Raw genomic sequence first — 24,271 nt, 5'->3', positions numbered from 1 at the left:
AGATTTATTCATATACTAGCGGCCGTCCGCGACTTCGTACGCGTTTTATCCTCTTAGAGGTGGAGTTTCACAAAATCCTTTCTTAGCGGATGCCTACGTCATAACATCTACCTGCATGCCAAATTTCAGCCCGATCCGTCCAGTGGTTTGGGCTGTGCGTTGATAGATCACTATGTCAGTCAGTCAGTCACATTTGAGTTATTTAAAGTTAGATATCTATAAAAGCGAAAGGTCACTCACTTATTGACTGACTCAGTCATCACGAAATCTCAGAAACTACAAGTGCTAGGAGTCTAAAATGTTGCATGGGGGTTTCTTTTAAAACGTAGGTGCTCACTAAGAACGGATTTTACGAAACTCCACCCCTAAGGGGGCAAAACGGGATCCACACGTACGAAGTCGCGGGCGGCGGCTAGTAAGTCATATAGTTTCTCTAGTCATCATTAAACAGTATGTTGTCAATAAAATATGCTTCAATACCTAATTTACGAGTAACTTAAACTGCAAAAATACAATGAAACTGTAAATAAGTAAGTGAAGTTTTTTCGATAATCTCTTGAAGTGCATCATACCTGTAAAGCACGACCATCATGTAAGCTATGACGGCGACGCTTATAGTGCACAGGATCGCCAGTAGCAGGATTTCCATCGGTGTGGTAGGGTAGATGGGCAGGTCGGTTCCTTTGCCCCATTGGTGGGGCTGATTCTTGCTTTCGATCAGCTCAAAGTCTGCGGACAACAAACACAACAATCTTCTTTACGAGACAATTCATGTACATAATCCCTAATTCTTTAGAAATTTCCATCGATGTAAACAAACACTTGTGCACACAATTACACTATAATACTCACGTTTTCTTAATATCATACACATTATTTCACAAGCTTATGAAACCAACTTTATTCTCATGATGAAACAAATATGAAATCTAACATTGAAAATAAAATATTTTAACAAAATATTTGGATGGTGAAAATTTGTGCTACATGTTAAAATGTCAAATCGACATCTGGCGTTTAAATTTAGGTCCTATCTCTGGAAAATCTGTAAGTCATAGACAATATTCATAGATAATAATCTGTAAATTTAATCGATTTTATTTCAAGTATTCAATTATTTCAATTACCAATTACTTTGATAATATTAATTTAAAATAAAATATAAACGAGGTTATATTCAACAATGTATTTTTTCTTCATTAAATGCAACAACACACTTTGCGAAGAAGTCTTTGAATTCAGCTTTATTATACAGACGGTGTCACATAAAAAAGGCCTTTCGACCACTTTTCGACTGGTTTACGATTTTATTGTGCACTTTGTCTAGACCCACTATCCTATTTTGACGATCACATTACTGATCTCAACATCAATCAGAAGAGGGATTGATCTTAATAATTAATACAAATCGTCTGTTGCAGTCCGTAAATGACATTTACAGAATTGCGATTAACGAGAGATTTTGTCGCATCACTAGTAGATCAACTGACATAGACTAAAAATTCGTCAATGTCAGTTGGCCATATTTGTTTACATTTAGGGAAATTTCTAAAGAACTAAGGTATAGATACACATTTGCGCAAATACTGTTTTCTAATTATGATATTTGTATGTTCAAAAATATGCAAACTAAAGATGGGCGTGTTGAAAAGTTAATGAGAAACAAATTCGACACCTTAACAATGACTTAACTAGACTTTGAACTGAAAAACAAATGTGACTCATAGTAATTACTAGTTATAGAGGTCAAGTAACTTGAAATTATATTGATTTCTATTTAAATAATTGAATTTGGTAAGTTATGGATATCTCTTTGAATAATCGATATTATTTGTAAGTATATAATTTGAAAAATAAAAATGCTACAACTGCTTATGGTCATGAAATGACTTGGTTGAGCACACTACTACGAGTGTTTGTTCTGGAGTGTTTGGAGTTGCATAACTATCGATAGAAAAACAGTCACAGTGTCGGGTACGCGCAGCCTATTAGCCGCCAATTTCGTATACAGTATACAGAGGGTCTAGAAAAAGTGCACATTATAACCGCAAACCAGTCGAAACATGGTCGAAAGGCCTTTTTTTGTATGGAGTTATGACGGATTCCATTTTCGATTCGATCATAACGTGCTACTTGTCTAGGGGGGCTGTTGCTCGCTAGTTGGTTCTAACTACTTGTACTTACTTTTATTATCTGTGTGTTATATTTTTGTTGGAACCAAACTCACGGCCGATGGGGCAGCAAGGTTCTGGAGTGGAGGTCGCGTACCGGAAAACGCAGCGTGGGACGTCCACCCACAAGGTGGACCGACGACATCATAAAGGTAGGAAGGCGCTGGACGCAGGCCGCTACCAACAGGGCAACATGGAAAGCATTGGGGGAGGCCTATGTTCAGCAGTGGACGTCCTATAGCTGAGATGATGATGGAACCAAAATAAATGTTTGTCTTTCTAAAGCCCGGTCCGTGAGACGTAGAATTTTGTCCAATGACCCCTAGCTACCCATCCTTATCGCTCGCGCGTAATTATATTGCTGTCGCGACTGTGCGACGGGCGCCCGCAGTGAGTGTGCAAGCGCGATAGCAACATAATGAGGGCTATCGTTTTAGCGCTCACCAGTTAGCGCCACTGTAGAGTAAGGTCCTGTCACTTGCTAGTAGCGAAGACAGTGGCACCAACTGGTGAGCGCTAAAGTGGTAGGAGGACTATCGCATTTGCACTCATCAAGATGGCGCCACTGTAGAGTAAGGTCCTGTCAATCGCCAGGGGTGCCAACTGTTAAGTATAAAAACGATAGCCCTCATTACGCGCGAGCGATAAGGATGGGTAGCTAGGGGTCATTGGACGAAATTCTACGTGCTCACAGACCGGGCTCGTTTCAGCTCGGAATGACAACTTCTCAAAATGACAACCGGGGCGCAAAATGTCCACTTCTCGAAATGACAACTTCTTAAAATGTCAACTTCGCTAAAAGACAACTTCTCTTAATGTCTATTTCTCACAATGACAAATTCGCATTTGGTCAACTTCACATAATGACAACTCTAGAAGAACTACAACTCTAGAAATAATGAAAATAAAATATCAACAAGTAGTTGACATTATGCGAAGTAGACCAAATGCGAATGTCATTGTGAGAAATAGACATTATGAGAAGTTGTCATTTCGAGAAGTGGACATTTTGCGCCCCGGTTGTCATTTTGAGAAGTTGTCATTCCGAGCTGAAACGACCGGGCTTTAGTGGTGTACCTGGCATGATATCGATGGGGTCGAGCGCGGCGGCGAGCGCCTGCCAGCGCAGCGGCGGCGGGTCGCGCTCGTCGGGCGCGCGCAGACCGACCGCCAGCTCGGGCGCCACGCGGTGGCTGAGCAGCAGCGGCGGCAACAGCACCGCGAAACGCCCCGCCACCGACTCGTTGTACTGCGACAGGATGCCCGACCAGTGGTACGGGGACACTCTGCCGACAATTTTTTTTTACATAGCCACGATAGCCGAACGATGAATGGGTCGGACTGGCCGACTCGAGATCCGAGGAACGCGGGTTCGCATCCCATCGCCGCTCGACTGTTGTGGTGAGCCCACTCGTAACACAAGCTTATTTAGCTTAACACGAGGGGCTAATGGGACTATTAGTAATTTGTGCAATACAAATTGCTAACAATCTTTTTTTATAAAAAAATTTCACGTGACACTATGATACTACTGCTTTTAACTCAAGCCAGAAGGCGCGCTCTGTAGCCTAAACGGCATAATGTGTTTTTGTTTGAGTTGTGGTTAGGTAAACGTTTACAATTTTTGAAACGCAATAGAAGTCTTTTGTAGATACGAAGGGAAAAGTTGCGCAGAAGGTATTTTAAATATTGAGACATCAACTGAAAATTAACCCTATCATCATCATCATTTCAGCCTTAAGACGTCCACTGCTGAACATAGGCCTCCCCCAATGAACCTTATCACTGTGTAAATTTTACAGAAATGAAGAATAATGAGGTGATCGTTACCTGGACCACGGCCGAGAGTGTGGCGAGTGCTTCAGCATGATGGTGTCGTTGGCGTCGACGGGCGCGCGCTCCTCACCCGCACGCGGCAGCGGCGAGAACACCAGCTCGCTGTTGTTGAAGGCCACCAGCACCGCCTGCCGCGCCGGCCGCGCCCGCCGCACCCCCGCCTCCCCCTCCCCCTTCTCCCCGCCGGAGATGAAGTAATCCACCACCCCCGAGTTGTACACGATCATCGATATCCACACCAGCATCCACAACATAAACGCCCTCTGGAAAAAACGAGTCCGCGCCCACAAATTCACCAAACGAATACGCTTCGGCACCCGATTATCCTGATGGCCCGGACTCGCGTTCCTTTTCGCCACCACGTCCGTCGGGCTGTTCTGCGCCAACCCGTTCAGCCGAGGGTGCGACTTCGACTTCTTCATCTTCTGCGGCGACACGTTCTCGTCACCGTAATTCTTACTGAAGCGCCAATTCAGCGCGTTGTTCGCGTTGAAATAATCCTTCAGATGCAACTTGTTGTTTTGATCTTGCAAGCATTCCATGTGCCGCACGTCTATGCCGAGCACCGTAGCGAAGAATACCATTTGAACGAAGTAGTCGGATATCAGACTCACTATCATGAATATGGCGAACTCTTGGATAAATGGGACGAATGTGAAGAAACTGACGGTGAAAATTGTGATTTCGGTCAGCAGGTTCTTGGTAATCGACCAACCTTCTTTGTTCAGCCCTTGAGCGAGCCGAATTTTGACGTCGAGTCGCGAGTCTGTCGATGTGACGCTTTTTGTCAACACCAGCACATTTTCGAGGCCCATTATTATGACGAGATATGGGAAGATCTCTTTTCCCTGCAGACTCAAAGAAAACCCGAAGTAAAAACAAATGCCCATTGACATCGATAAACTTCCTGCTACAGTGACTACGGCGCTGGCAGCCAGTCCCAGTTTAGACTTTATGAATTCAATTTTCCTCACGGAAAAATAAACATATAGAAATATTCCGACGAATGTTATCAGCAATGGAACCAGCTCGCGATAGTTGAACTGGCCTGGATAGTATATGATCTTCGCTTCGTCCACGTGTGTGTAAGATTCTTGATAAAGAGGGTACATTTCCTTCAACTTTTTGGAAAGTGAATCGAGAAATCTGAAAGTTGGAAAAATAGTATTTCATAACCAAGTAAGTAGATAATGTACTATGTGGATAAAAGGACTAAATTGTACCTTTGCTCGGGGTTCTGGTAAAAGATTGTGATGGCGTACTGAAGCACTCTCGGGCGCGCGCGCAGCGGGTACCGCTTGATGCCCGTGTCGCGCAGCTGCATGCCGAACGACATCTCGGCGAGCGGCTTGCCTTTCTGCAATTCAATTGTTTTTTGGAACGATTTCAATGGTTTGGTTTCATTTCAATTAGGGTTTTCGCGATTGAAAAATCTGCCATCTGGCGGATTTTTCAATCGCGAAAACCCTCACTTTATTAAAATGGATTCTCTAGTTTAATTTTAAAATCAAAATAGCTGGAAACTATAATTATGTCATCACACGAAATTGACAATTTTGGTCAATAGAATAGTTTTAGCCTAGGCGCAGACCTACTAGGCGCACCGACTTTTAGTAGGCCGATAGTTGGGCCCGATTTTAATTTGTATGAAGAATCGGCCGACATCAAATCGGTGTAATGTGCGCACTTTCATACATGTCCATACTGATAACAGCCCGACCCAACTATCGGCCAACTAACCCTAGGCGAGCGAGAAGGACTGCAGGCTTTGCTGCCACAGCTTGGCGGGCGAGAGAGCAGGCGCGCCTTATTGCTTGAGCAGTAAGTGTTATGTTGGCGTGTTGTACCTGGTACTTGTAGACGGTGTTGACGATGTTGGCGTCGAGCGAGAAGGACTCCAGGCTCTGCTGCCACAGGTTGGCGGGCGAGAGAGCAGGCGCGCCTTATTGCTTGAGCAGTAAGTGTTATGTTGGCGTGTTGTACCTGGTACTTGTAGACGGTGTTGACGATGTTGGCGTCGAGCGAGAAGGACTCCAGGCTCTGCTGCCACAGGTTGGCGGGCGAGAGAGCAGCCGCGCCTTATTGCTTGAGCAGTAAGTGTTATGTTGGCGTGTTGTACCTGGTACTTGTAGACGGTGTTGACGATGTTGGCGTCGAGCGAGAAGGACTCCAGGCTCTGCTGCCACAGGTTGGCGGGCGAGAGAGCAGCCGCGCCTTATTGCTTGAGCAGTAAGTGTTATGTTGGCGTGTTGTACCTGGTACTTGTAGACGGTGTTGACGATGTTGGCGTCGAGCGAGAAGGACTCCAGGCTCTGCTGCCACAGGTTGGCGGGCGAGAGAGCAGGCGCGCCTTATTGCTTGAGCAGTAAGTGTTATGTTGGCGTGTTGTACCTGGTACTTGTAGACGGTGTTGACGATGTTGGCGTCGAGCGAGAAGGACTCCAGGCTCTGCTGCCACAGGTTGGCGGGCGAGAGAGCAGCCGCGCCTTATTGCTTGAGCAGTAAGTGTTATGTTGGCGTGTTGTACCTGGTACTTGTAGACGGTGTTGACGATGTTGGCGTCGAGCGAGAAGGACTCCAGGCTCTGCTGCCACAGGTTGGCGGGCGAGAGAGCAGCCGCGCCTTATTGCTTGAGCAGTAAGTGTTATGTTGGCGTGTTGTACCTGGTACTTGTAGACGGTGTTGACGATGTTGGCGTCGAGCGAGAAGGACTCCAGGCTCTGCTGCCACAGGTTGGCGGGCGAGAGAGCAGCCGCGCCTTATTGCTTGAGCAGTAAGTGTTATGTTGGCGTGTTGTACCTGGTACTTGTAGACGGTGTTGACGATGTTGGCGTCGAGCGAGAAGGACTCCAGGCTCTGCTGCCACAGGTTGGCGGGCGAGAGAGCAGCCGCGCCTTATTGCTTGAGCAGTAAGTGTTATGTTGGCGTGTTGTACCTGGTACTTGTAGACGGTGTTGACGATGTTGGCGTCGAGCGAGAAGGACTCCAGGCTCTGCTGCCACAGGTTGGCGGGCGAGAGAGCAGCCGCGCCTTATTGCTTGAGCAGTAAGTGTTATGTTGGCGTGTTGTACCTGGTACTTGTAGACGGTGTTGACGATGTTGGCGTCGAGCGAGAAGGACTCCAGGCTCTGCTGCCACAGGTTGGCGGGCGAGAGAGCAGCCGCGCCTTATTGCTTGAGCAGTAAGTGTTATGTTGGCGTGTTGTACCTGGTACTTGTAGACGATGTTGACGATGTTGGCGTCGAGCGAGAAGGACTCCAGGCTCTGCTGCCACAGGTTGGCGGGCGAGAGAGCAGGCGCGCCTTATTGCTTGAGCAGTAAGTGTTATGTTGGCGTGTTGTACCTGGTACTTGTAGACGGTGTTGACGATGTTGGCGTCGAGCGAGAAGGACTCCAGGCTCTGCTGCCACAGGTTGGCGGGCGAGAGAGCAGCCGCGCCTTATTGCTTGAGCAGTAAGTGTTATGTTGGCGTGTTGTACCTGGTACTTGTAGACGGTGTTGACGATGTTGGCGTCGAGCGAGAAGGACTCCAGGCTCTGCTGCCACAGGTTGGCGGGCGAGAGAGCAGCCGCGCCTTATTGCTTGAGCAGTAAGTGTTATGTTAGCGTGTTGTACCTGGTACTTGTAGACGGTGTTGACGATGTTGGCGTCGAGCGAGAAGGACTCCAGGCTCTGCTGCCACAGGTTGGCGGGCGAGAGAGCAGGCGCGCCTTATTGCTTGAGCAGTAAGTGTTATGTTGGCGTGTTGTACCTGGTACTTGTAGACGGTGTTGACGATGTTGGCGTCGAGCGAGAAGGACTCCAGGCTCTGCTGCCACAGGTTGGCGGGCGAGAGAGCAGCCGCGCCTTATTGCTTGAGCAGTAAGTGTTATGTTGGCGTGTTGTACCTGGTACTTGTAGACGGTGTTGACGATGTTGGCGTCGAGCGAGAAGGACTCCAGGCTCTGCTGCCACAGGTTGGCGGGCGAGAGAGCAGCCGCGCCTTATTGCTTGAGCAGTAAGTGTTATGTTGGCGTGTTGTACCTGGTACTTGTAGACGGTGTTGACGATGTTGGCGTCGAGCGAGAAGGACTCCAGGCTCTGCTGCCACAGGTTGGCGGGCGAGAGAGCAGCCGCGCCTTATTGCTTGAGCAGTAAGTGTTATGTTGGCGTGTTGTACCTGGTACTTGTAGACGGTGTTGACGATGTTGGCGTCGAGCGAGAAGGACTCCAGGCTCTGCTGCCACAGGTTGGCGGGCGAGAGAGCAGCCGCGCCTTATTGCTTGAGCAGTAAGTGTTATGTTGGCGTGTTGTACCTGGTACTTGTAGACGGTGTTGACGATGTTGGCGTCGAGCGAGAAGGACTCCAGGCTCTGCTGCCACAGGTTGGCGGGCGAGAGAGCAGCCGCGCCTTATTGCTTGAGCAGTAAGTGTTATGTTGGCGTGTTGTACCTGGTACTTGTAGACGGTGTTGACGATGTTGGCGTCGAGCGAGAAGGACTCCAGGCTCTGCTGCCACAGGTTGGCGGGCGAGAGAGCAGGCGCGCCTTATTGCTTGAGCAGTAAGTGTTATGTTGGCGTGTTGTACCTGGTACTTGTAGACGGTGTTGACGATGTTGGCGTCGAGCGAGAAGGACTCCAGGCTCTGCTGCCACAGGTTGGCGGGCGAGAGAGCAGCCGCGCCTTATTGCTTGAGCAGTAAGTGTTATGTTGGCGTGTTGTACCTGGTACTTGTAGACGGTGTTGACGATGTTGGCGTCGAGCGAGAAGGACTCCAGGCTCTGCTGCCACAGGTTGGCGGGCGAGAGAGCAGCCGCGCCTTATTGCTTGAGCAGTAAGTGTTATGTTGGCGTGTTGTACCTGGTACTTGTAGACGGTGTTGACGATGTTGGCGTCGAGCGAGAAGGACTCCAGGCTCTGCTGCCACAGGTTGGCGGGCGAGAGAGCAGCCGCGCCTTATTGCTTGAGCAGTAAGTGTTATGTTGGCGTGTTGTACCTGGTACTTGTAGACGGTGTTGACGATGTTGGCGTCGAGCGAGAAGGACTCCAGGCTCTGCTGCCACAGGTTGGCGGGCGAGAGAGCAGCCGCGCCTTATTGCTTGAGCAGTAAGTGTTATGTTGGCGTGTTGTACCTGGTACTTGTAGACGGTGTTGACGATGTTGGCGTCGAGCGAGAAGGACTCCAGGCTCTGCTGCCACAGGTTGGCGGGCGAGAGAGCAGCCGCGCCTTATTGCTTGAGCAGTAAGTGTTATGTTGGCGTGTTGTACCTGGTACTTGTAGACGGTGTTGACGATGTTGGCGTCGAGCGAGAAGGACTCCAGGCTCTGCTGCCACAGGTTGGCGGGCGAGAGAGCAGCCGCGCCTTATTGCTTGAGCAGTAAGTGTTATGTTGGCGTGTTGTACCTGGTACTTGTAGACGGTGTTGACGATGTTGGCGTCGAGCGAGAAGGACTCCAGGCTCTGCTGCCACAGGTTGGCGGGCGAGAGAGCAGCCGCGCCTTATTGCTTGAGCAGTAAGTGTTATGTTGGCGTGTTGTACCTGGTACTTGTAGACGGTGTTGACGATGTTGGCGTCGAGCGAGAAGGACTCCAGGCTCTGCTGCCACAGGTTGGCGGGCGAGAGAGCAGCCGCGCCTTATTGCTTGAGCAGTAAGTGTTATGTTGGCGTGTTGTACCTGGTACTTGTAGACGGTGTTGACGATGTTGGCGTCGAGCGAGAAGGACTCCAGGCTCTGCTGCCACAGGTTGGCGGGCGAGAGAGCAGCCGCGCCTTATTGCTTGAGCAGTAAGTGTTATGTTGGCGTGTTGTACCTGGTACTTGTAGACGGTGTTGACGATGTTGGCGTCGAGCGAGAAGGACTCCAGGCTCTGCTGCCACAGGTTGGCGGGCGAGAGAGCAGCCGCGCCTTATTGCTTGAGCAGTAAGTGTTATGTTGGCGTGTTGTACCTGGTACTTGTAGACGGTGTTGACGATGTTGGCGTCGAGCGAGAAGGACTGCAGGCTCTGCTGCCACAGGTTGGCGGGCGACAGCAGCAGGCAGCTGTATTCAGGCAGCACTTGCTCTGCCCCAGGCTTTTCGCTGATGCGCTTCACGCCCTCGATCTGGTAGCAGTGCTGCAGTAGAGTGCTTTTCCTGTGTGGACATTTTTACAGTTATTTTTATAAAGTACGATATTTAGTTGCGCGGTTTTGGCAGAGTAGTATAGGAGCCACACTTTTTCTGAAGATTTCGTAGGTAGCGACTAAGGAAATATGAGAACTACTGGCCTTCCCGAACCACCTGGCCAGTAGGAGGTGTAGGCCAAATCCTACTCTTGCCTGACCTAAAAATCTTTGTATCTCAGTTTAAAATACTTTTTTTTACGGTATTGAATGGAAGGTTAAAATCAACTAATGGTCTTTGTTGATGACATAATGAAATTCGGAGATGAATGTTTGGTGATCCTCATTTGTTAAGTAACGTGACCATAAAGGACATTGGGAACTTTAATATGAGAAAATGCCCCACGGCGGACAAAGATGAAACGTATTTTATTTCAAAGCTTTATACTTGTAGGTATATTCACTTGAAGCGCTATGTTGTGAGATATGGGAATTCTGAGATATGACGAGTCTAAGTTGAAAATATATTTGTCTAAAATGATTTGATATTTTTACATGTTATGTTGTTTGGCATTGCAGAGTAACCAATAAAAGTAAATAAAATTATATAAATAAATAAAAAATATAAATAAAATAATATAAATAAATAAAATATTATAAATACTTAAATTAATATTAGACAACATCTCATATATTACTCCAACCCAAAATAAGTAGATAAGGCATTTGTGTTATGGAAATCGGGAACGACGAACCACAACACACCCAAACCAGAGACAATGTGAAAAGATCGTTTTCTATATTGTCCCGGCCGGGAATCGAACCCGGGACCTCAGGATTGGCCCGGCACACCTTGAAAACCGGTGTGTGCGCCTCTCCGCCACGGAGGTCGTCAAAAATGTTACCTAAATGTAAAATAAAATAAAATATTAAAACTTCATTTTCTCAATATTCCCATATAAGAGAGAAAAAAAAATGCACTGAAATTCATTGGATATTAGTATGTATCATCTGTGATAGGTTTCGTTTGTGTCCGCTACTTTTCGAAAAGTGGGGCAAAAAGTTCCCAATGTCATTTACTCGTATACTTAACACTGTCAGTAAGGAATCAAGTGATAAGACTGTGTACCAGACGAAATATTTCACGCCAGATGCCAGTAATTCATAAATATAATTAACTTTTTAAAAAAATAAAACCGACTTCAAATGCGTGAACACAAAAAAAAAACTAAAAATTAAAAATATTGCGTATAAAAAAGTTCATCCCCAATTTTCCACCCTTGGGGGTGAAATATTTTCTTCAAATTCGCATGAAACCACCCTTTTGATAATACCTATTCAACAAAAAAATAATCGTTCAAATTGATTTATAATCGGCGGAGATATTGCGTATAAAAAAGTTCATCCCCAATTTTCCACCATTGGGGGTTGTTTTTTCTATTATTAAATTTAAATGGGACCACCCTTGAGGTATTACCTATACGCCAAAAAAAGATTTGTTCAAATCGGTTCATAATTGGCGGAGTTATCGCGTAACAAACATAGAAAAAAAAAAAAAAAAAAACATACGGGTCGAATTGAGAACCTCCTCCTTTTTTTTGAAGTCGGTTGAAAATTAATAATAAAATAACATTTCTATTTTATAATGACAAACTGATTACAAGGTAGGAAGATTACAAGAAAACAGCCAGTTCTTGAACTATGGCCGCAACCGATATAAAAACAACTATTAAGTGCTGATATTTATACATCAAAGATTTTGTATGGAGAATTAAATGTATTTGTCACTAAGTTTTGCATTATCAATGTAGGATGCAAAACATTGTCGCGAAAGATAGTAGCAAAATGCATATTTTTTTCATATTGGTACTTTGTTTGTATGTACTAAGAAGAGTAAAAATAATTATGTTTTGACGTGAATCTTTTCAACTACTTATTTATACGTGTGTTAAACATTTTGAAACTTAGTTAGATACATATATCATTAAAAACAATTAAGTAAACAAGCTACTCAGCTTTAAAAATAGTACAGCTATCGTTCGTTCGTTCGTTTCAGCCGAAAGACGTCCACTGCTGGACAAAGGCCTCCCCCAAGAATTTCCACAAAGACCGATCCTGCGCCGCTCGCATCCAGGCACCTCCCGCGACCTTCACCAGATCATCGGTCCACGGTATCAGAAATGAGGAGATCCGTAGGAGAACCAGAGTGACTGACATAGCCCGCAAAATCGCTAAAACCAAGTGGCAGTGGGTGGGGCACATAGCTCGTAGAGCTGATGGCCGCTGGGGCAGGAATGTTCTTGAGTGGCGACCACGAGCCGGAAGACGTAGCGTGGGCAGGCCTTCCACTAGGTGGACCGACGATCTGGTGAAGTACAGCTATACTATAATATTTTAAACTACACTCAGCGGCACGGAATTTGACCCAAGCCTAAAAAACCAGATATGAGGCCAAATAGGTGTTGTATTCCTAAGTTTCATGTGACATGTTAACAGAACATTTGTTTTTGTTAATTTAAGAGGCTAGACTCATAAAAAGATGCGTTTGTTTAAACTTTTGTGACTCTAGAAACGCATTTCGTTGTTGGGGCGCAAAGAGTATGGGTAAGTTTAAATTCGATATTATACGTTGTAAGGGTTTGGCGTTTTATTTTTTGTTTTTAAATTAATTTTAAGGTTATTCTCGTTCCCAGAATTCGAGAATAATTCCCATTACTCCAGCTGAACAGAAAGAAACTTTTAAACATCCAGACATCATGACATCCAAACTTTCGCCTTTATAATATTAGTTATTATGTAGTACTATTACCTGCACCAGATAATATTACTGCTGATTTACATTTATGCCTCTGGTGAGTATTTGTAATAATAACATCAAGTTCATAATGATTATATCATCTACTTTCTATTTGCTTTTTTACATAATTGAGAATGTTACTAGGTATGCAAAATCACTTGAAACCTTTGTTACAGTTAAGCTTTTACATATACATTTGTTTTTATTTCATTCAAAAATACCCAGTAGTTATGATTTTATAGGCATTCAAAGTTCGCTTAAATATCGAGTCCCGCCGACGGTCACGTGACCCCGCGTGACGTACATTCACAGTGTCCGCTCACTAGACAACGGATATAAACATACTTAAATACATTTTTTTTGTAAATACGTACATATTATACATATTAACACCCAGACCCATCACAGAAATTAAAATTGAACCAAACTCAAACTTGATGCAATTGTTCCGTTTTATTGCGAAGTACCTTTCAGCTCCATCATCAGACCCTGATTACTATACAGTGTGAGTCACGTTAAAGTGTACATATGAAAATAGATTAAACTAGACCTATTTTTATCGACAAAAAAGAGGTCAAAAAATTTTTGAGATTTATTTTTAATTTTTTATATAATTTTTTTTCTTCCAATTACTTATTGTAAAGAAAACGTAATAACTTTTAAACTAAGCGGTATATCCTGATAAAATAAAAACAGTAATAATGCTAAATAACAGGCAATACTAAAAAAATACATAAAATACACTGAATAATAAAAATACATAAAAAAATCTGCTTTTAAATTCGTGTTTTTTTGGTTATTTGATAAATTTCTCCAAAAAATGCCCCTATAACCGGTGGTTTTTATTAATTTGTATTATTCTCTATCGTATTACCTTCGTAAAACCAATAATCGCATGTCTCTATCCCTATCACAACGTTTGCAATGATCGTTTGAACTAAGCCTCTCCGGGCGCGCCATTCAACGCTTCGTTAACAACGAAATTAAAAATTGCTCTAGATTTGTAATTTTAATAAAGACAAGTTAGATTTCAAATAAAAACAAAAGATTACGAAGTAAAATAAGCATTTTAGTTAAAATTAAAATTGTCTCTACCTGTAGCGGAGAATAATGTTGTGGCAGGCCTTTGTTCAAACGATCATAGCAAATGTTGTGATAAGGATAGAGACATGCGATTTTTGGTTTTACAAAGATAATACGATAGAGAATAATACAAAGTAATAAAAACCACCTGTTATAGGGGCATTTTTTGGAGAAATTTATCAAATAACCAAAAAAACACGAATTTAAAAGCAGATTTTTTTCAAAAAGTATCATTTTTTATTATTTGTTGGCATTTTTTGTGTATTTTATGTATTTTTTTAGTATCGCCTGTTATTAAGCATTATTACTGTTTTTATTTTATCAGGATATACCGCTTAGTTTAAAATTTATTACGTTTTCATAACAATAAGTAATTGGAAGGAAAAAAATTCTACAATTTTTTTTAAAAAAATCTCAAAAAATTTTTTACCTCTTTTTTGTCGATAAAAATAGGTCTAGTTTAATCTATTTTCATATGTACACTTTAACGTGACTCACACTGTATAGAATTGAAGTACTCGTCAATACAAAACGAACGAGCCCAAACTCGATGGAGTTAAGTCGTTTTATTATGGAGTTCCTATGGGTACCTTCCAGCTCCATCATCAGATCAGCTCCATGTCATCATAATATTGCATGGTCATCCAAATTACATGTGTATGCGAAATTTCAGCTTAATCGGTTGTCCGGAAGTGGGTCTTAATTCAGCTTGCAAGATTCCACCCATACAAATTTGAGCCAGCCACTGTATTATGACGTCACGCGCATAAAACCCTTAAAATTCAATATCTTGGAAACTAATTGACGTATCGAAATAATTCTTTCACGTGTATTTTTAATTTTTAACAGAGAATACAGAAAGCTAAAAAACAAAATTAGTGAACATTCTTCATTGTGTTATTTGATTTACATTTAGCTAACAATTTTGTTTGTTTTGTGTTATAAATATTATAATAATGAATTTTTAATATGTTGCTAGGCGTAAAAGCCGAACAACTGGACCTATATGCGAAATTATTTTAAGTCAGTGAAACTTCTTTACCGATCAGTTATTTCTAAACATGTAGATAATGAAAATAGCAAGGCTAATATTTACATACAATAGAAATGTTAGGTAACTTGCTTATATTTACAATGCTTAACACATGACAATAGCTTAAGCTATATCATTTCAAGACTAGTAAAATATTCATCCACTGTCTGTCACAAACTTTCGCATATTTGTATAGATTTTATTTATGTAAATTGCTTACGTTTCAGGATCTTCATGATTTCTTATAGTCTCAAGCAGTCGAAAGACTTCTTGAAGCGGAGCACGAAATGCATCCCACATTTTTAAATTACTGTTCCATGGTGAGACACCTGAAATGATTGAGGGTAATTATTGTAGTTTTTATAACTAATGCCATACTTATTTTCTTATAAACTGCACCTATTAAAGCTATATAAAATGCCAGTGTATAGTTAGATGTGTCATCAACTTCACTTCAGTATTACTTATCTTCTGCTGATAATTACAATGAGTAGTTAAGACTCAATTTATTGTAATAGTATTATAGGAAAATATAATACAAAAAAGTTAAAACGCTGTTAGGCATATATTCTCAATTCTGATAAATTAACTCTTTAGACTAATAAGGTCCAGTAACAATAAAATGATTAGTATTTGGGCAACATATACCGGACAGAAATACCTTGCAATCCAACTAAATAATAATAATAATAAGAGACATGAAATTGATAATTTTTTACAAACAACACATTAAGATAACACAGGTATTTAAAGAAACAAGTTTTAATGTAAAGGCCATAGCAGTCAAAGAAGATAAAAACTAGTTGTTAATTCAATCAGACCAATTTACTCCATTTTTCAGTACCTACTTATAAATTAATTCACATATCAGATTGCTAGGGACATCTGTCTGGTGTAGTCTTGATAACACTCAAAGTGGCCATTGGCCAAAAATTTCACAACACATCTTTGTTACAATTGTTAGTAATATGGTTTTTTGTCAACAATTTGGCTACTTTGTGTGTCACCAACAATTTGACGCTGATTGTATTAGATAATTATTTTGATAGGCTTTATTAAACATTACCTATTTTCATGACAATTTGTTGCACGTAAATAAGAGGTTTATCTTTTGCCCATAAATATGGAAGTTTGTGGGTTTCGTTGAGCAAGACGTCTAATTGCATAGGTGAACCTGTAAAAATATAATTAGTTTTTTTAAAGTACTTAGTATGCAGCTTAAATCTATAATATAAAAATGAATCGCAAAATGTGATGGTAAGCGTGTAACTCAACAATGCCTGGACCAATTTTACTAATTCTTTTTTTTTAATGTTTGTTGAAGTCCAAGGATGGTTTTTACTACGAGATTTGAAAAATTCAACCCCTAAGGAGGTAAAACGGGGTCTACGTGTACGAAGTCGCGGGTAGCCAAGTAATATACAATAAAAACACGAATCAAAAGTGAAATCAAAGCAGCAATTCATATTCATCTGTATAACTAATGTAATTTAGATCAATTGAGTGATTTATCAGTAGATAAGTAAATAAAGGTACTTTTAACCTTAAAAAATTATCGGAAATTTATTTTTATAGTTCCTGCGCTCAGCATAAATATACATTAAACCATAATAGAAGGACCTGCGCATAGCGAAGATATAGAACTTTGATGCTTATTTTAAGTTAAGGTTCTTGGGTGCTAAATTTTCCAATTAGACTAATGAAAATATGTAGGTTTGTAAACATCAAACCTCATGCAAATTTAGTCGAGTTTGGTTAAAAAAGTTTATCAAAAGACTTAACAGCAACAAAATAGGCCAGTACAACTACAAATACTCTTATTAATAAGGAAAGCTGAGCGTTTTGGCTAGAAAGTAATAAAGTATTAAAATTAAATTTACCTTGTGAGCATTCATTGGTAGAACAGTCAGCTTGAGGTAAATGTTGCATGTTGTCCATGTGCCATGGCAAATTAATGACTGTTGGAATGTTACCTGGGAGCGGCACATTCAATAATGGATAGCTGAGGAAAGATCACAACGTCAATCTATGTAACTCGCCTTTTTACTTCAGTAATTGATGCAATAGGGGTTACTTACCAACACAGCAACACAACTGATAAAGCGAATCCAATCGCAACTAAGGGATACGATGAACAAAATAGACCGTAGGTATAGTAGATTTGAGCCACCCGCTCAGGTAATGTTGGCCCTGCCATCACTATTTAGGCCTATGAAGACCTTTTATAGTCCAACAAACTACGTTCAATAAATACACGAAACATTTGCACGAATCTTCAAGTCAGTGCACCAATTCAATACAATGTTCCTTACAAGTAATGTTACCAGTGTTGCGTTTATGGTTGATTGCATGTCCTGAAGTAGTAAGTATGATTATTTGAATATTTTGCATCATGCATGTGCCGCTTATTCACTGTGCAAGTATTACATCAACCACGCAATTTTGACAACATTGAACATTCCTTGACATTTTCCAACTTTTAACCATAGACAAAATATTGTATTTTTTTTCATAGATTAAAAATTCATTTTTAAACAGATTACAATGAAAAGCGATGGTTTATAGCCTGACCAGGAACATAAAAACCCTGGCATAGAGGCGCTTCAATTGCATTTGATAGTGCAACACTGAGTACAGTCGTACCTGTGTTAAATTAATAGGTTAACTTTATGTATCAGGATTCAGGATTACGGGCTAATTTGATATTTTCATAAATTAACGAAAAAATATTAATATAGGTAACCTGATTTAAATAAATTAAATGAAACCATCAATCGAGCTAGAAGAATTTATTTTATTATTCATCAATAATCAAATTCAGAACTTGAATATTCAACGGCAATGTCTGCTCATGAACGCTTCAAACTCGGTACTTCTTTCCCAATCCCATAAAATTCAACACTTAGAAAGAGACAAAATTTTTTAAAATAGGTAGTTGAAACAAACCACAGCTAATTTTCATAGTGGACTGTACTATACGATAAACATGTCAGTCAATTTGACAACCTTTGTCGGAAACATTATTCAATGAAAATATTGTCCGAACCCTTAGTATTTCTCTTCGACAAATACTTTAACACATTGTGAACCACTTTTCTTTCACGACTATAAAAATATTTTAGCAATTTAATTCATAAAACCAATTGCGCACATTTAAAATAAAGTTTGTTTACACTTTGACAGCAATAGACTGACATGCAAGGTGACATGTCAATGAAGTTTTCAGTTACTGTTGCCATTAAAAGAAATTAGTACCATTAGTTTTCCGCAACATGGCGAGGGTTTTTATGTTCCTGGTCAGGCTATAATTAAAATATTTTGAACTGTACAATTTCGAAAATAAAAAACCATCTTTGAGATGAATTTGGTATTTTTACTAGTTCATAAAATGTTAAATATTTAGATGTATTAAATATTTTGTGAATTTTTGTGCAAATAAAAAAAACTAGGAACGTACCCTTCTTGCCGCCATTTTCAAATGGCGCGAACTACAATGGGATAATAGAGTGCATGTTGCACTTTGGTAAATTAATGAGATTCAACAGTTAATAGAAAAGTGTTTATTAATTTTAAAAATAAAGTAAATATACGTTTATTAATGTAGTACCAAATTACATACAACAGTATTCAACAGTATTCTTGAATGTATTGATAAAATATTAAATGGTAAGTTGACATTTTTAATTTCTAGAGCAATAACTTATAACTTTATTAACAACAGAAGTTCTTTACACAAATTACATGCTTCTTGATGTTTAAGTACTTGGCGTGTAAGTATTATTATTATTAGCGAAATTAGTTCTACTAGCTTGTTGTAACTACATACTTACATACATCTAACTTCAGTGTTAAGTATCTACTTACTGTGATTCCCACTATATTTTAAAACCTATACCTACTTAAAAACAATGAAACATTAAAACTTGTTAGCCGGTTTTATAGGGACAATATGAGAAATCAATTTTTAATACGAGTAGTAAGAATTATTCTTTCAATTTTTATTTGTAAAGGAGGAACTTAACTATTCTTCCAATTTTTTATTTTGTAAAGGACATTTTCAGCTTGTCCTTGGAGTTTGCAACCTAATAAATTGTAAACATTTAGTAGCGTGGTGTAAGTAACAGATGGCAGCACAATAAGCCGATTGTAGAGACATAAGTTTCGGTTAGGTAGAGCTTTGGATTTTCGTCGCTAGATGGAACGTGCAACTTTTGCTTCACCGGATTTTGATGAAACTTTGTCGTCCTTGTTTGATTCCTTCCATTTTTAGGGTTCCGTGGGCAAATGGCAAAAAACGGAACCTATTAGATTCGTCATGTCTGTCTGTCTGTCTATCTAACCGTCCGTATGTCACATTCACTTTTAAAAAAATCTTAAATGAGACCTATCCATAAATAACCCATAAGTATGGGTTTGATGAAAAAAAAAATTTTGTGTTTCAGTTTTCAGTAATATGGGGATGGGGATCCCCAAATTTTATTTTTTATTTTTCTATTTTTGTATGAAAATCTTATTGCGGTTCACAAAATACATCTATGTGGGTCATTCCACAAAAATATGTCAACTCTTAGTCCGCGCCACATTTCACATGGAATATTTGTTAATATTTTATTCCAAAATATTGTTCAATAACAGCTCGCAATGTGTTTTATTCATCACCCATTTATATTTTTTAAAACTGTTTTTCAAACATCTTAAATTCCTTTTAAATGACCCAAAACGTCATTCCCTAGGCATGTCCGTACTCCAAAAGTTTGTGTTTTGGAACCCATATTTATAGAAACATCAACTTGATCCTTTGTTTTAATTAACGAATAATCTATTTAAACGTATATTACACCAAATTCTATTAATATTTTTCGGTTTCAATAAACAATAATTTGATTTTCTTTAGTTGAAATAGAGTCTACAGTTTTTAGCGTCATTCCCTCGCCACGCACTGATTTTATAATTTTACGCTATAGATGTATTTAGAGTGAATGACATTTAATTGAGTTTAAAGTACGATACGAAGTTATTCTCAGATCATACTGGCTTTGCGGCAGCCGTTTTTTGAATTAGTGCAAACGTGCCAGTTGTTGCGGAAACATGTGTTGATCCAGTCACTTCGTCAGTCCCTAGTTGAGTAGCTTTATTGATTACAATAGGAAATTGTATATAATTTAATAGTATTTACGTGTGGTTTTTCGGCTATTTTCGGCACATCGTATTAAGCATCTCATAATATAAAGTTAATCTGCATTTGTGTTAAGTTTTACTCCAAATCGTCAGTCCCTAGACCGTCAGGCCCTAGCTTTAAATGGTGCTAGGACCTAAGTTACTAGTTAGGGAATGATGTTTTTTATATAGTGATAATAACAAAACAACTACATTAAGTATAGTAACGTACCTATATATGTTAAGGTTATAAGTTTTATACTTTATTAAAAGTCATATAGGAGTAATGTAGTATGAAAAGATTGAAAATTATAATTTTTCCTAAAATAAAGCGTAAAGTGACTGGCCCTTTTAGACATAACATAATTAATTAATAAACTATAATTTACACTAATAAAGTATTCAAAAGCATCTTAAAAAAGTTTAGGACAAAATGACGTCGAAAATATACAGATTTTTATGGAATGACCCATGTACTTATTTTGTGAACCGCATTAAGATTTTCACACAAAAATAGAAAAATCTACAAAAAAGTAAGTACCTACCTAGGTACCTGCATAATCTATAGGTACTTATAATAAATCTGAAGAGAGGTTAATTCTGTACATGAAATATATTTTCAAAATAACTATCAGGGGGTGATTAGTGATCGATACTGACGCCAAAAATGCAATCAGTAAAATTTTTGTCTGTCTGCCTGTAATGTTCCTTATAGAAACAAAAACTACTCGACGGATTTTAACGAAACTTGGTTATTCTTTGATTATTCTTCATACTTCTGGGCAGGTATACTGAGGAATTCCCACGGGAACGGGAATTAGCGGGAAAATCCTTTTGTGTGAAAATACTAAACCGCTTAAGTTAGACGCTTGAAATTTGGCATGCAGGTATCTTAGTAAACTTAACCCTTAACTGGTATCGTAAATTGGACATACGTAACTGGTATCGTGGGGGCCGCGCGGCCCCCATACTATGTTTGCTTCTAGCAAGCATGTTTTACCTATATACTTGAATAAATGCTCATAAATGTTAAATATCAGGCTCGTTCTATGTAATCATTTAGTTTTTATTTTATTAAATCTTCCTACTTATATAATTCAAGACATTACATAATAGTAACAACTTTTTACGTAATATTTTTTAACGTTACAAATATCTATGAAACCTATCGTTTAGAAAGTTATAACCAAAAATATTATTATTTTAATTAATGCATAATAATGTGAACTTAAAAATAAATAACGTTTTAATGCAATATTTAATAAAAATAATAAGTATTTTATATAAATAAAAACATAAATATTATGTTGACAAACATTAGCAGGTGCTGGGGGATTTTCAGACCACTGGTATTTATTTTTTTATAGTAGCTGGATTGACCAGGTCCTACAACATATTCATTTTCACTCTCTGAAGAAAAAACTTCAGAATCAGAATCAATTTCCTCATTATCGACCGAATATTGGTTATTGGTCTTCACAATGACCTATAATTTTATTATTACTATATTCTTCTTCTGGCATGCTACTACTCACTAATTTGGGATTAAAAACTTTATTCTAGGTATATTCTATTGTATTATCACTAAAAAGTCATCAATACTGCAAAAAAATAAAAATTGCCATGAAAAAAAAAACTAATGTAACTGGTATTGTGGGGGCCGCGCGGACCCCAACACGTGCATATCTTCGTCCTGGTGAATGATGCAGTGCTGAAACGCCTGCACCAGACGCGAGTAGCGCCGTAATGAGAATACCAAAAATTTTGGCTGCCAACGATGCGTAGCTTCTTAGAAATCAAAGAAAAAGTCATGCGTGGGGGCCGCGCGGCCCCCACGATACCAGTTAAGGGTAAAGCTGAGTTACAACAGGATATTGTAAAATTCCCACGGGAACGGAAGTTAGCGGGAAAAAACATTTGTATGAAAAAGTCTAAACCGCGTAAGATAGATGAAGGGGGTAAAACGAGATCCACGCGTACGAAGTCGCGGGCGGCCGCTAGTTATCTAATAAGTGGTTTATCTTTTTAAGTGAAAAACTGTGGTCGAATCTGTGTTCCAGTCTGTACATTCATAGTTGAAACACAAATACAGGGTGTTGATTTCAATCCTCGCCATATTTATTTAGGTGATCTATTGATGATATTGATAACTTACATAAACACATGATTTACAAAAAAAAAAAAAAAATTGCAAACGAAAGTGGAATTTAGCGAATAGTTTCCGTGCGACATAAACTGTACTGACGTGGCTCGCATATACTGCGCAATAGAGCTACGCCTTGGACGAATAATTCGTCCAAGAGCTACGCGGATCGCTCACTTTCATGTCGGATAGCCTACTGAAGGAAGCCACGTAAAGTAGGTAGTGTAAATAAGTATTTTTCTTTGACTAACTAAAGTTAAAGTTCGTTTTAAATTTTTTTCGAAGTTAATTTTTTTACTGATTCGTGATCAGAATAAGCTACATCAACTCTCTAAATATAGCGAGGATTGAAATCAACACCCTGTATTTGCGTGTGTAAGCGTCCACTATTAATTAGTGCATAGTGCGTTCAATGCAATTTAGCTGCGGTCGGCGAGCTTTGCTGGTCCACAGTGGTCCGCACCTCGCTGCACATGACGCCGTCATCGCAGTTTGCGCTCGCCGCCTGCTGCGCGAGATTGAAACTATTTCTACCCTCGGGTTTCATGTTTAGGTACCTTAATTATAATGCGTAAGTAGTAATTTTAATGGAAAGAGTTGTTTTTGTGTTGCTTTGGATTTTAGTTACAGTTTGTGTAGTTTTCACCTTCAAATAAATATTTTTTTTAATTTGCATCAATCATACCTTCTCACATAAAAGTATACCTACTTAATGTAAGTAATAGTTTTAAGTAAGTAGATATACACTAGTTATACACTAGTATAACGATTAATGTTCGTCCTAAAAGTGTGTTTTGTAGATTGGAGACGTGATTGATACAAAGGCATTTCAATGCATGTGCAAAGTGCAAATGTGGATTGAATTCTAACTGATGTAGGTATAATGTTGCAAACCACAGCGCACAGGTTAGTAGACTATACAACTTTGATGATTTTTTTCACCATCTTTGTTGCTATTGAGACGTATTTTATTAAAACATTAAGTAAAAATAATTCTTAACGAAAACCCAAATTAAATGTTTAATGAAACTTTGGAACGGCTCAATTGTCCCGAGTTCGGACAAATTAGTACTTAGTCGACAACGTCTTTGGAACAACACTTAAGTGTGATATTAAAATCCAAACAGTCGGCGACGGGTGGCGGCGGCTAAGGCGGCCTTATCGCGAGTGTTCCGCCGCGGAAGCGCTGCGGCCACTTGCCCGCGCCCGGACGGATGGAGTGGAGTCGACGCTACGATGCTACGAATTCAAAATGTGAGTACCTCTGCACTACGCTTAAAACTTTAAATTCGTAGCTTTTCTTAAGTGGAGTCGATGCTACGAATGCAAAATGTGAGTAAGTTACCTCCGCACTACGCTACGGAGTCGACACTACGATGCAATGCTACAAATGCTTTAAAATGTGAGTACCTCCGCACTACGCTGAAAACTTTACATTCGTAGCTTTTCTTAAGTGGAGTCGACGGTACGATGCTACAAATGCTTTAAAATGTAAGTACCCTCCGTACTATGCTCAAAACTTTCCATTCGTAGCTTTTCTTAAGTGGAGTCGATGCTACGAATGCAAAATGTGAGTACCTCCGCACTACGCTACGGAGTCGACGCTACGATGCAATGTTACAAATGCTTTAAAATGTGAGTACCTCCGCACTACGCTGAAAACTTTACATTCGTAGCTTTTCTTAAGTGGAGTCGACGCTACGATGCTACAATAAAACTTTACAAGTTCAAGTTTTTTTTATTTATTACAACAATCAACAAGACAAACACGTAGTTATACGTGTTGGAATTAGGACTGTTTTTACTGTTTCAAAATAAGTGAATTAGGCCACTGATTTTATTGTGAATTTAGTATTTGCGACTCTACGCATCTCCCTGGGTGAGCTGCTCAGTTTTTAACAGCGTTAATAACGGTGGAATTAAAACGCGAGAGGCCGCTGAGGACGATTTAATTAAACCTTAACGAAG

General features: G+C 40.0%; 1 protein-coding gene across 1 annotated transcript in view; it reads right to left on the bottom strand.

The window, feature by feature from the left end:
* The window catches only part of LOC135086879 (sterol regulatory element-binding protein cleavage-activating protein), a 44,545-nt gene extending 27,091 nt beyond the window's left edge, over positions 1 to 17,454 (bottom strand). The window contains exons 1-9 of the mRNA XM_063981711.1: positions 17,082 to 17,454; positions 16,884 to 17,005; positions 16,070 to 16,177; positions 15,224 to 15,332; positions 9,935 to 10,121; positions 5,231 to 5,364; positions 4,002 to 5,153; positions 3,249 to 3,457; positions 573 to 729 (exon numbers count right to left, since the gene is read on the bottom strand). Of these exons, the coding sequence (XP_063837781.1) occupies positions 573 to 729; positions 3,249 to 3,457; positions 4,002 to 5,153; positions 5,231 to 5,364; positions 9,935 to 10,121; positions 15,224 to 15,332; positions 16,070 to 16,177; positions 16,884 to 17,005; positions 17,082 to 17,200 (2,297 nt within the window). The 5' untranslated portion in view covers positions 17,201 to 17,454. The remainder of the gene's footprint in view (positions 1 to 572; positions 730 to 3,248; positions 3,458 to 4,001; positions 5,154 to 5,230; positions 5,365 to 9,934; positions 10,122 to 15,223; positions 15,333 to 16,069; positions 16,178 to 16,883; positions 17,006 to 17,081) is intronic.
* Between the last annotated feature and the right edge of the window lie 6,817 nt (positions 17,455 to 24,271).

Source organism: Ostrinia nubilalis, chromosome Z (genome assembly GCF_963855985.1).
Source record: "Ostrinia nubilalis chromosome Z, ilOstNubi1.1, whole genome shotgun sequence".
Lineage (NCBI taxonomy): Eukaryota > Metazoa > Arthropoda > Insecta > Lepidoptera > Crambidae > Ostrinia > Ostrinia nubilalis.
Note: the sequence above shows the minus strand (reverse complement) of the source record. Positions and strands in the feature narration are given on the sequence as shown.